General features: G+C 34.9%; 1 protein-coding gene across 2 annotated transcripts; it reads left to right on the top strand.

Moving 5' to 3' along the window:
• Positions 1-8,259: 8,259 nt before the first annotated feature.
• LOC120338306 (uncharacterized) lies at positions 8,260-13,536 on the top strand. 2 transcript variants are annotated; one of them, XM_078117320.1, is made up of 3 exons: positions 8,260-8,397; positions 9,270-9,602; positions 12,763-13,536. In XM_078117320.1, the coding sequence occupies exons 1-3, from the start codon at positions 8,372-8,374 to the stop codon at positions 13,175-13,177; spliced, it is 774 nt and encodes a 257-aa protein (XP_077973446.1). In that variant the 5' UTR covers positions 8,260-8,371; the 3' UTR covers positions 13,178-13,536. The 2 variants fall into 2 exon arrangements, with proteins under 2 accessions (XP_077973446.1, XP_039262222.2); XM_039406288.2 differs by lacking the exon at positions 12,763-13,536 and adding an exon at positions 9,957-10,712.

Raw genomic sequence — 13,536 nt, 5'->3', positions numbered from 1 at the left:
GAGTTTTGTAGAACAAATTCCTCAGAGCTTATTTAGCCATACCTAAATTCGGACTCTCGAGTTACAATTTTGTGTGCCATACAAGGCGTTAATTGACGACGAAAGCGTGATTTAAAGACTCATTTTGTATAGATTGCATACTAGTCTGTATATACCAGAGCAATTGACCGTTAGTGTGGTCACAATCACAGGTTGTGACTGTGAGAATCCACAGGGTCATCAAAATTTTATCCTATATCTTTTTATGTGCATTTAAATAAGAAATCTTCCTCATTAGGAAAATAATGAAATATTCCGGTAGCTAGAAACTGAGTAGGGGAAAGTGTGGAAGGTTGAGACACTTTTTTTTCTTCTGCATATTTTGAGTTCTATATTCTGTACTTTCATTTCATTTTGCGGGGCAAATGCGGAGAGGAGTAAATGTGGTTTTTATTCAGCGACTAAGAAATTCCCTCGCGACATACATCTCACCGCCAAAATGCTTTGAAAAAAAAACGTTTGTCTCCCACTGTATCCCACGAGTGGGGCACATTCGGACAGACCCTGAGGCACAATGGGGAATTCTGTTAAATTAATCGAAGTATGTCCTTAAAACTAAGGAAAGATTCAACAGTATCATTTAAAAAACGGGGGGACATAGAAAATGGAGATTTAATATTTTTGGAATCAATGTTCAACCAAAATATTTCGGATATTTTTTCAAAAAATCCCTTAAACAAATTTTCTGCATTGGCAACATAAAAACACTTTGTATACTTGTTGAATATTTTAAATTTATATTATTAAATCTGAAATAAATTCATTGATTTCATGGGCCTAATTTCAATCAATTGAAAGTGAGTTCTGAAATTTCTGCATTCTTGACGATGACATTCCTTTGACATTAAATATATGACATAGGCATTAAATACCGGGTTTGAGAACTGTTATAAAAACAAAAAACGATCGTGTAATTTTGTAATCACTAAACTGTTCACTGCGTCCATAAACAAACCCAACATTCAAATATTACCAAGTAAAAATCCGGCCAAAGGCAAATTATTCACTTTTTCGAATCTGTCTCACTCTATCGCGCCGCAATAATGCCGACTTCAGCAGCTTACTTTTTCAACGGATAATAATTTTTTCTGTTGCCTAAAATACTCAATCTATGGACAATACGCGCATTTAGAATGTCTTGTCATAATAATTTAATTGTGTTCATCGTAACTCGCCTTTGCGCCGACTTGCGGTAAAATAAAAGCACTACTACGAAATACTACGGCTATCTGAAGACACAGAATAGCCTCAAACACCCCCCTTGCTAACTTAACACAGCGCAGCTCTGACTTCGCAGATTAAGTTTTTCTGTATTGCATTTTTTGGAATGTTATTGAATCAGCCAGGATGTTCAAGATTTAGAACATCAGACCAACATAGCAATAAAGCTATCGTTAAATGGTGAAGTGAAACGCACGTCATCGTAGCAAAATAGATATAACGATTGGTTGAGCTCACTCGATCTTAACCACACATCAATCAATATACCTTCGCTTGATGGCCTCATATCTGGCTTCAGACGTGTTTATTGAATAGCTAACTGCATACGCCGATTTCGCCTAGTAAAAATTCATATTAGCAACGTCACACAAACTCTGCTAGTTATTGCTCACTTTCTAACATCACGTGGATCTGTTCCACCCTTTACATATCACGAAATCACGGTATTGCTGTCATGTGTTTATCAAATATCATTTTGTTTGCATGTTTGCTCTCAACGTTAAAATATAGACGGATTTTCACTGTCCGTTATATTTATCCATTTTGCATGCAACTCAGTCGTATTTAGACAATGCTGCAAAAGTAAACATTGCTTTGTTGCTGCAGAAGCGACATTTTAACACTCAAGATAATTTGAAAACTAATATTAGTAGTTATCTGCAAACTATTCTTTGAGCAGCCTATGTGTAAACAACATAGTTGATGTATATATACTTATTCGCATTAATTTGATCTTCATGTGCTAGTTTTACTGTTAAATTAATACCATTGTTTTTATTGCCAAATATAATCCTATTTAATCAAAATAGATATAAATAATTCATTATTCCACTAAGATGTATAAATTTTTTTCTAACCAGTTGTATAGTACAAAATCCTCGAAGATTATTTAACCATACCTAAATTCAGATTCTCGTTTTACAATTTTGTGTGCCATAAAAGGCTTTGACGGAAGATTGAAACGTTGTTCAAAGACTCATTTCGTATAGATTGCATATTAGTCTGTATATACCAGAGCAATTGACCGTTATAGGATCATCATAGGTGTTTTTATGCGGCAGTCAAATCTTTAACTCAAAGATAAATTATTTCGACGCTTGGGGACCAGTCAAGTAAGGTGTGCGATATCAAAAATGTCTTGTGTTCACTTCACATCTATTACAGTATCGTTATATAGTACAGTGAGAAGTTACATATTCTCTACAATTGTGATTACTACATAGATCACAACAGCAGGTAAATGCAGATGAGTTGGGCTCCTACGGTTTCTTGAATTTGATGTTCACTTTTGTCATCATCAGTAATCAGTGTATTGAGATTGTTTTAATAATTGGATCATAATTATATTTAGGATAAATGATTTCCGTGTTAAGGTGAGTTCAGGCTTTAAATGTGAGCATCATCAATGAAGGGTTGAAACTCCTCTGATCGATTTGTAAGTCAAGCCATCGTGGTTTAGGTGGGGTTAGCCAGTCAAGTGGGTCGGTCTTTGCAACTTTTTTATAAGTAGCATTGAACTAAAATTTAAAAGAGCCTGAAAATTTCTGCGCCACTTATCAAAGCATCAAATTCATATCCGACAGAGTACTGCCACTCATGCATTTTAGGACAAGTATTTTCAAGAATCGATATAAAAAATTCTCCTGGAACGGCCCCACCCACAGGCGCCGCAATTATGCTACTCTTAAAACAGCCGACTTTTTTCTGTTGCGTAAAATTTTCAATACATGGCCGATGCATGCATGTAAAATGTCTTGCCATATTAATTTAATTGTGTTCATCGTAACTCGCCTTTGCGTCGACTTATGGTAAAATAAAAGCACTATCACAAAATACTCCAATAAACCTTCGCTTTGGTGGCCCTGTACCTGGCTTCAGATATGTTTCTTGAATACTGTATACCTGGGCTATAAGCCGATTTTGCCGATTAAAATTTTATATTAGCAACGTCACACAAACTCTGCTGGTTATTGCTCACTTTCTAACAACACGAGGATCTGTTCCTCCCTCTACATATCACGAAATCACGGTATTGCTGTCATGTGTTTATCAAATAGCATTTTGTTCTCAACATTAAATATAGACGAATTATCACTGTCCGTTATATTTATCCATTTTGCATGCAATTCAGTCGTATTTAGACAATGCTGCAAAAGTAAGCATTGCTTTGTTACAGCAGTAGCGACATTTCAACACTCCGGTCATTTGAAAACGAATATCCGTTTTTATCTGCAAACTATTCTTTGAACATTCTATGTGTAAACAACATAAATACAACATGGTTGATGTACTTATTCATATTAACTAGGTAAATCACTTACGCTATATTATTTATATCGTTCGAATTCCCTCTTTATTTTTACAACAAAATTAGCGCTATGTCTGTCGAAACTATTTTAAACGGACTATGCTTCCAGATATCTTGACTGATGATATCTAAATGTGGTCATTGCTCTACCGGTTTACTCACATATATATAAACTGAACCATTGATGGTCAACTTACAAAAGCCAATTCACTTTTTTTTTTTTTTTTACTTTCACGAGTCAGAATGACATTACCGGATCCAGTCCAATGACTTGATGTCCAGTACTGCCAACGGAAGTATCAGACGGAAGTATAGTTATTCTGTCTACAGACTTGAATTAACAGGTCTTCAAGTACATCGGATTGTTACAAATGTGCAGGGCATCTAAATTTTCGCTTTGCTGCCTCAATATACCTTGCAGGTAGAGATGGGTGTAGGAAAAAAAGTTCGAAATTTCTTCTTTAAAATCACTTTCTGTTGAATAAAATATTCAACCCATGACCGATACAGATATTTAAAATGGTTGTTTTATTTATTTAATTGTGATGAATTAAATCTGTGATTTGAAACCACTACAACAAAATACCACGGCAATCCGCGGGCAGAAAAATGTGTGGCAAAGTGCCCGATTACATTTTGTTTTGATTCGTATTCTTGCAAACTATACCAATATGAGCAGTCCCTGCAACTCTTACTCCGCTCCGTTGCAATGTTGCACACTCTATTATTTTTAAGATATTACTGTTAGAAAAATTCCTAAGTCTGCGATAAAATCCCAGGAGTAAACTTTATTTCAAGTCGCGAGTTTTAGAACACTACAGGGGGTAGGCACAAGGAATTCATGATTTGCAATGTCTAAGAAAGTGTTTTTAATCTGTCGCGATCGATTCCAAAACAAAACTTCTGATGCTTTCGTTTTATTTTCAGTATTTTAAAATGCCGCCTTTTCAATCAAGAATTGGTTGCGGATTCACTTTTTTATTCTATATTTAGCATCTCGTTGCTGATGAATATATGATTAAAACTAACTCATTTTCCTCACAGGTGTCATGGTTCCATGTGAGAACGAAAAAAGTTATTATCATCGTCTTCGCGGCACAAAACTTATGTCGAAGGAAATTTTCGATTTAGGGAAAATAAACACCGAAATAAAGATTTTTACGACTTAAATAACATGTCACGCTGACAAAAACAATCGGAAATGTAAACAAAATGCAACCGCAAACGTCATTAGCGACTTTATTTTTCAGCGGTCAAGGGCCGGGGAATCGTCCACATGCATGATAACTCGTAAAAAATGAACTGCTTATCTTTATGCTAAAAATGTATATAAATTCATTTGCATTTCTCCATTTTCTAAACTGTATTTTTGAACCTGGTGGTTGTCCAAAGGTATTGGTAGTTAATTTTGGAAACGTTAGGCAAGCTAAGAAACTTACCTAGTTTAGTAATTTTGCAATAAATTGTGCCAGCAAATATTCAACACTGTAGAACAGTATTCTGGCAGACAGTAAACTAGCATGCAGTCATATTTTTTGCCTATCAAACTTGGAAACAACTTTAGTGTTAAAATGAATGGAACGAATGTACCTTTTAGCAGCCAACAACAGTGATACAGCTATGCAACGTTTTGGAAGTTTATGTCACAAAATGACCAGAATCTGAAATGCTACCACAAGCACCCGCTGTACATACATATTGTTATGCTCCAGCGAGGTAGGTAAGTTTGCCGCAGTTGAATGTCAACTGGAATATTTAATATAATATTGTGAGTACTCTTTTGGTGGACTTTAAAAAATCAAGTACAGTTAAAGGAAAATGCGAGGGTCACTTAAAATAGCTTTGATTTGAAAATCAATGCCATAATCGCAGCATTTCATCTTAAGTGTGTGTATTTTATCTCTATATACACGATTGTTCAATAAATAATGTCACTGTCTCTGAAACAATCAAAATAGGTAAAACATGGCTTGTTGCTTAGTATAGTTTAGTCCAGTACTTTAAAAATGTTCACATTCACTGCCCGCTGTCAGGGATGGCCAATTCGAATAAAGTATTCGAATATCTCGTTATTCGAATATCGGAATTAGCGTTCATAAGAATATCGGATATTTGTGTGACGTCACACATTTTCGACGCCGCTCTCAAGACGTTCCCGTTGAATGAAAGCATTCTCGATAGAAACTTGCGCGTGATTGTTTTCATCACTCATCAGCGTAACGTGTTATTTAGGCCGTAAATGCCTTTACGTTTGTGTTATTTCTCTAAAACGAAAATTTTTCACAAATTTGTTCCACGATAACGATGACAATTATTTTATTTTTGCGCACGGAATTGCGGCGAGTTTCTAAAGACAACGCAACTTTTTGATTGAAAAGCGGCAATTTAAAATACTGAAAATAAAACCGTGGACAATATAAGTTTCATTGAGGCCCGCGAAAATTTAAAAAACGCATTTCTAGGCAGTGAAAATCGCAGAATTCCGTGTGCCTCTGGCACACATTATGTTTGGTCGGCGTTTAGAAACATATCGTCACGAATTGAGGGCGGGATTTGCCTGATTATTCATTACTTTTAAATTGCCGTCGAATATTTTCAAAGTATATTCAATCAATTTTATTTTGATGAAATAAATTTCACTCTGAGATGTTATAGAAGATTTATGGATTTTTCAAACGGTTTTATCTAAAAATAATCAGAGTGGCAGCATTTCGATTGAGCTAAATATTTTATAAAATCTAAATATTTGCCGAATTCGCAAAATACGGATCGAAACATTATTTAATCGGGCAGTTTACCACGCGTTTTTATTCTTATGACCGCGGATTGCAATGGTATATGATAATATGAGAGTGGTGAGGATTTTATTTTGTCGACGCAACCGCGGGTTAAATTGAAGACAATTAAATTAATAAAGCAAGACATTTTAAATATGCCCGTATCGGTCACGAATTCATCACTTTGCACAGCTCGTTGTATTCGTTGTTATATTATTTGTTGTAAAAGTCGGCTCTCTTAACAGGTGGCATAATCGCGGCGATGAATATGTATTTTTAATTTACTGCTAAACTTTATATGTATATTCAATGTATGAAATGAATTATACTCTACACTTAACAGGATTTTATATCATTATTTGAGATTTTTCTAACGGCGATAACGGGTTGGCATCTTGGCAAGATTGCAAAAAAAACGTATTAAAATTAAATACATCAGGCAGTTTATCTCGTACTTTTAGGTCACAGATCGCCGTGGACCGAATAGTAATGTTTGTTTTTTTTTGACGTAAGAAGAAGAAACCGCGAGTTACGTTGGACACATTAAATTAATATATAAAGATATTTTAGAATCTCGTAGTTGTCACGGATTGAATATTTTACGTAACAGGATGATCATTATACGCTGAAAAGGCGGCTCTTTTAACGATCGCGGAATCGCGGTGGGTGTTACAGGCGGCAATGGGAATTTCCGATTTCGAAAATCCTGGCTGCGCGGCTGGCAGTGGTGGTCATCTATCCTCTACTAATTTATTTCTAATTTCAAACACAACAATATGTTACACATAATAACAATATGGTTCACATAAATTAATATACAAATATACTGGTAGGTAATAGAATACTCTATGCTTAAATATTAGAATTTTTAAAGGCATAATGGATTTTCGATTGTTGTTGCTTGTTTCAGTTGCCTGTATTGACAATAAATTTTATTACTCTCAGAAAATATACACAATTATCTGAATACAAGTAGTATTTTTGTCAATAGACTTGACTATTATCGTAAATGATAGAAAGCGTCAGACAACTCTTAGGCTATCATTTCATATGGTCATTTGTACAAAGTGAATAATTTTAATAAATTGACTGTGTCACAAGTTGCTATTATTCTTTATTGATAGCTATCAATTACATTGTGTACATATATTGTTGGTTTGTGGCTTTATTCTGATATTTTTATTGAAGCTTATTTCCTAATTCACTGGGTTTTAATAAACTAACCAAAAATGTGTTATTTTCGATTTTAGAATGTATTCGGAATTCCAGATTCGAAAACATTATTTTAGAATGTATTCGGAATAGTTTAGTATTCGGAAATGGCCACCCCTGCCCGCTGTACATCTTGGTAACTGCCGAACATCCCCATCAATACAATACAATACAGAAAAATGTTTTTAATACATGGTCACACAAAATCAAGCCTTAAGCGAAATCAGTTTTCAGTTGACAAAAGCGCTGATTATATAATTTTTTGATTTATACAACAATTAGAATTATGCAAGGGAATTTTGATTGACATAAAGTAAACTATTCAAAATATATTTGATTTCTTTTCTTAAGTTGACACGCAACGACATGTTGCGGTGCGTGGCAGTTACACAGCAACTCGAACTCGGGCACCTTAGCTGTGATTTTCTGTATTTAATCTAATCACCCGGACTATGCTACACGTTAGCAAAAGTCATTCAAATCATTTGTCTTGAAACTTTATACGGACACATATTATTTCCGTCTTTTCCTACATAAGCTAACGAACGGGATAAAATGGTGGTGTCAGTGTTGGAATAATATTAAAAATCCATTGGAATTTTCTGTTTTTGTTCAGACCTTACGTAACGGAAATGCTTCATATATCAATATCCAAATCTGAACTCAATAAAACGTTTTTGCCAGTCGCGTACTGCAGTCGGTCTCTAAACAATTGTACGCCTTGCAACTTTGTCGCACACGGATATTGTGTAACGAGTACTCATATTTACGCGTCTTTACAACTGATCAGCTACTACTAACGAAAATATTTGAAATGACGTCCTCAAAAGATACAGAAAGGTAAGTATCAATCAGTAAAGTAAGTATTTATTTGTGTAGCATTGTCGGAAATGTTTATTTAGCATTTTTGTGACCACGGGATAAACCGAACTTGTCTTAATTAATTATACATTGAAAAGTGTGAAAGGCGCAATGTTATATAAAGTGACAATGCAGAATGGATTTGATCTGAAAAACATGATTTTTCATGCCTTATTTTAAATATTTGAGCGACATATTCGTTGTACATCAAGTGGACCTATGGATCGTGTTTTGTTAAATTGTTGTTGTTAGTATCCTTGATTAGTATTTTTTTTTTTCTCGTTAAATTCCAGTGGTTAAGGATTGTTGTTGTCGTTAGAAGGCTTGGGATTCGTTTTAACACTTTAAAATTTTGTGTTATTACATCATCAAATTCAAAAATTGCCACCTTGTTGCGGTTCCGTGATCGCAATTAGGGAATTAGGGGATCTCCTGCTCAGCGATAGTCGGAAGGTTTTAGATAAGGTGGTGGCACTGAACGATAATGCGGTTTTTTCTACAGAGTGGTAATTCTCATTTTAATTATTAAAGTGGAAGTGTCTATCTTTACAAAGAGAAATGTTTTGTTTTTCTTGTAGTTTTTCCCTTACATGAATAAGTTAATGGGCCACAGAATTGTTTGTGTAACAAAATTGGGCCACGAGAGAAAAAGGGTTGAGTACCATTGGGACGTATGAATCATCATCGTCAAAGGACCTGGTAAACCTAGGACAGACCGGGTCCCAGTACCTGTACTGATAAGTTACTGTCGCCGTTCCACAGTTTCAGCTTTGTTCAGGAGGTGATTTTAGGGAAACTTGGGTAAAGTATTCGTTTTGCATATATTTAAGCATTGCTATCTTGTTTTTTAGCATGTGGATTGAATTATCTGATGGTAATGAAACTGACTGGTTGGCAAGTTTCAAAATATGTCAACGAGCTTTTCAAAATGATCCTCTATATATTTACACAAACCCTGATCCGGATATTAGACGAAAATTTCTTGCTGTGTATTATGAATATCTATATCCAGCTATATTTAAAGACGGGCGGGGAATTCTAGCACTTATTAAAACGAGGAAAGCTGACAAAGTCAAAATAGTTGGAGCGACAGCATGCTCAATGGAGGAAGATGAAGATTTGGCAAAGAAAGCTTTCAGTCGTTTTGCTGATATCGATGGAGAAGGATGGAAAAGACATCAAAAGTATGGATACGTGAGAACAACAAAAAAAATAGAAATTATATTCATCTTTTATTATCGCCACACATACTCGAAATTTTTCAATTCGCGATTGATAACATTTTTTTAAAGTCTCATATGACGTTAATGTAATCAGCTCGCACTGTATTCTTGGATATTTGTGTATGTCATAACAAAAATAGACTTGGAATTAAAAACAACTAAACACTCCTTTTAATATTTTCTTTAAACGTAAGCAGTGAATGCTCAGTCTAATGGCTCTCCAGAATATAAAAAAAATTTTTTTTATCAATATTATTTTTATTTTCTCCAAAGACCAATAAAATCGGTAGTAATATCTGCAACAATATAATTTAGACACGATGAGTGGGAAATGGAGACTTATGTCGGTAAAATGTATGATTTGGCGGATGAATTTGGAATGAAAATCATTTATGGCGATTATCTAGTTATTGATGATGAATGCAGAGGAGGGGGTATCGGCACCATGTTTGCCGATAAAGGAATTCAACTGCTGATGGAAGCAGCACGCAGACGTTTGCAATTATCAGGAGTTTACAAACAACCCATGTGGTGTGGTGTTTGTGATCATCCAACTTCAAGAAATTTTGCCAGAAAAATTGGACTAATTGAAGTAGCACAGCTGCGTACTAACAAGCCTTGTGATTCTAAAAAAGAAATTTTATACTTATGGATTTTTTTACACCCATCTCTACCCGCAAGGTACATCGAAGCAGCGAGACGAAAATTTAGATACTCCGCAAACTTGTAACAAACCACCTTTAAATAGCCGTCGTTCAAATGTGGTCTTTTGATGCCGGAGGGTGGCATAGCGTATATTTAATCAAAAAGCCATCATCTACTCGATTCCACTTCCATTCCTATTTGTCGAAGCTAAACCTTTATTTGGCGTTGATGTTGATGTAATCTATACATAGCCAGTTCGTGACAAAAATTATCGTGTTGCTTATTAGTATATTTGGATGAACGTTTAATATTTTAAGCGTCATGATATATTTTGATGTAATGATATTACTTTAATAGCTGCTTGAATTTGGTTAGGTACGACTGCTTTGGTTAGGTACGACATTGAGGTTGGGTACGACTACTTAGCCATCCTCTATGCATTTTCGCTGGTGGATTAATATGCGCATAATACAAAGGTGTTGCACATGCAGCAACCATCAAGATGACTATAATATGTTTTGCCGTACAAAGGAAATAGGTTTTGGTAAATACGCATAACGCATATTTTACTATAAAAATAAAAAAAGAAATGCGAATAGATCATATTTCTGAAACTAAACTGGTTCACTTATAAAGTTAACATGCATATGTACATCGACTTTTTATAGCTACAGTTGTGTTTACATTGTTTACACATAGTCTGCTCAGAAAATACCTTGCAGATAAAAACTGCTATTTATTTTCCAATATCTCGAGTGTTAAAATTTCACTACTGCAGCGACAAGCAATTATCATTTCGTTGCTAAAATGATCTGTTTGTGCGTTTCACTACGCTAGTTTACCCTAGTTTTATTGGTATACACTGCCCGTTGGTCTGATGTTACACAACTAGGGATGGCGGAATCGACTCCGGAATCGAATCTTCGTGGAATCGAGTAGATTCGATTCCGGTGCATTGGAATCGATTCCTAATGTTAAAACTTGGATTGCAAAAAACATAACGTTTTGTGACAAGTCCTTCACATATATGTATGAACTGATATGTGGAGTTGCTACAACGCCGCAAACTTCATCAAAATATTTGAATGATATAACTCTTGTCATTGCCATATCCGCGACCCAAGAAAAAATGTCAAAATGATGGCAACCAAACGAAAAAAATGTATCTAAATATCGCAGTTGTCGTTAAAAGTACTATGTGTCCCGTTGCATCAGAAAGAGCTTTTATCCCAGAGGAGCTTTCCGTATCCGAATTCCGATCAAACTTAAAGAAAGACTTATGAACGATTTGAGCTCTTGACATTGCATTAGATTTTTGCCTTTTGGACCAATTGCTAAGAAATATTTAGTGGCTGAAAATTGTAATTTACCACTAGAAGGCTATTACGTTTATTTATTTCCCTGAGGGATTTGTCGACAGATTGAAAATCAATACTACTTAGTTTAGGCTTTCGTGTCCATCTATTTGCACATCTCGCACTTGTTTAATTTTATATAGTATAGTTTAATTTCTCTGTAAGCTATGTCGAAGAATCGAAATTTGGAATCGAGAATCGGAATCGGAAATTTAGGAATCGGATAAGAATCGAGAGAAAAAGGGTTGAGTACCATTGGGACGTATGAATCATCATCGTCAAAGGACCTGGTAAACCTAGGACAGACCGGGTCCCAGTCTGTACTGATAAGTTACTGTCGCCGTTCCCCAGTTTCAGCTTTGTTCAGGAGGTGATTTTAGGGAAATTTGGGTAAAGTATTCGTTTTGCATATATTTAAGCATTGCTATCTTGTTTTTTAGCATGTGGATTGAATTATCTGATGGTAATGAAACTGACTGGTTGGCAAGTTTCAAAATATGTCAACGAGCTTTTCAAAATGATCCTCTATATATTTACACACACCCTGACCCGGAGATTAGACGAAAATTTCTTGCTGTGTATTATGAATATCTATATCCAGCTATATTTAAAGACGGGCGAGGATTTCTAGCACTCATTAAAACGAGGATAGCTGACAAATTCAAAATAGTTGGAGCGACAGCATGCTCAATGGAGAAAGATGAGGATTTGTTAAAAGAAGCTTACAGTCGTTTTGCTGATATCGATGAAGAAGGATGGAAAAGACTTCAAAAGTATGGTTACCTTGACAACTACAAAAACATTATAAATTATAGCATTTCTTTTTTTATTATTGCCACACAACCTCGAAACGTTTTCAAAAATTTTTTTTGAAATCTTATATGACGTTAATGTAATCAGCTCGCGCTGTATTTTTGGATATTCCTGTATGTCATAACAAAAATAGACTTGAAATTAAACGTAACTAAATACTCCTTTTACTATCTTCTTTAAATGAAAGCAGTGAATGCTCAGTCTAATGGCTATCCAAAATATAAAAAAAATATTTTTTATCAATAATATTTATATTTTCTTCGAAGACCAATAAAATCGGTAGTAATATCTGCAGCATTATAATTTAGACACGATGAGTGGGAGATGGAGACTTATGTCGGTAAAATGCATGATTTGGCGGATGAATTTGGAATGAAAATTATTTATGGCGATTTTCAAATTATTGATGATGAATACAGAGGAAAAGGTATCGGCACCATGTTTGCCGATAAAGGAATTAAACTGCTGATGGATGCAGCACGCAAACGTTTGCAATTATTAGGAGTTGACAAACAACTCATGTGGTATGGTGTTTGTGATCATCCAACTTCAAGAAAACTTTCCAGAAAAATTGGACTAATGGAAGCAGCACAGCTGCGTACTAACAAGCCTCGTGATTCTAAAAAAGAAATTTTATACTCATGGATTTTCTTACACCCATCCCTAACCGCAAGTTACATCGAAGCGGCGAGACGAAAATTTAGATATTCTGCAAACTTGTAACAATCCACCTTAAATCAAATACTTTTCGATTCGAATGATATCTTAATGGGTCAGTTCACAGGATAAGCTATACCTAATTTCCTTAAACGTTATTTTAGTTTGACGTTATTACATATACAGAAATTATCGTGTTGATTATTTGTATATTTGGGTGAACGTTTTATGTTTTAAGCGTTATGATATAAATATATTATTAAATGTAATGCTATTACTCTCATAGCTGCTTGAATATTACCAGAATTCTGGATGTTTGCAATTATTATCAGGTGAGGTTAGGTACGACTGCTCAGCCATTCTTTATGCATTTTCGCTGTTGTATTAGTATGTGAATAATACAAGGATATTGTAGCAAGCATCAA

This window comes from Styela clava, chromosome 10, assembly GCF_964204865.1.
Source record: "Styela clava chromosome 10, kaStyClav1.hap1.2, whole genome shotgun sequence".
Classification (NCBI taxonomy): domain Eukaryota; kingdom Metazoa; phylum Chordata; class Ascidiacea; order Stolidobranchia; family Styelidae; genus Styela; species Styela clava.
Note: the sequence above shows the minus strand (reverse complement) of the source record. Positions and strands in the feature narration are given on the sequence as shown.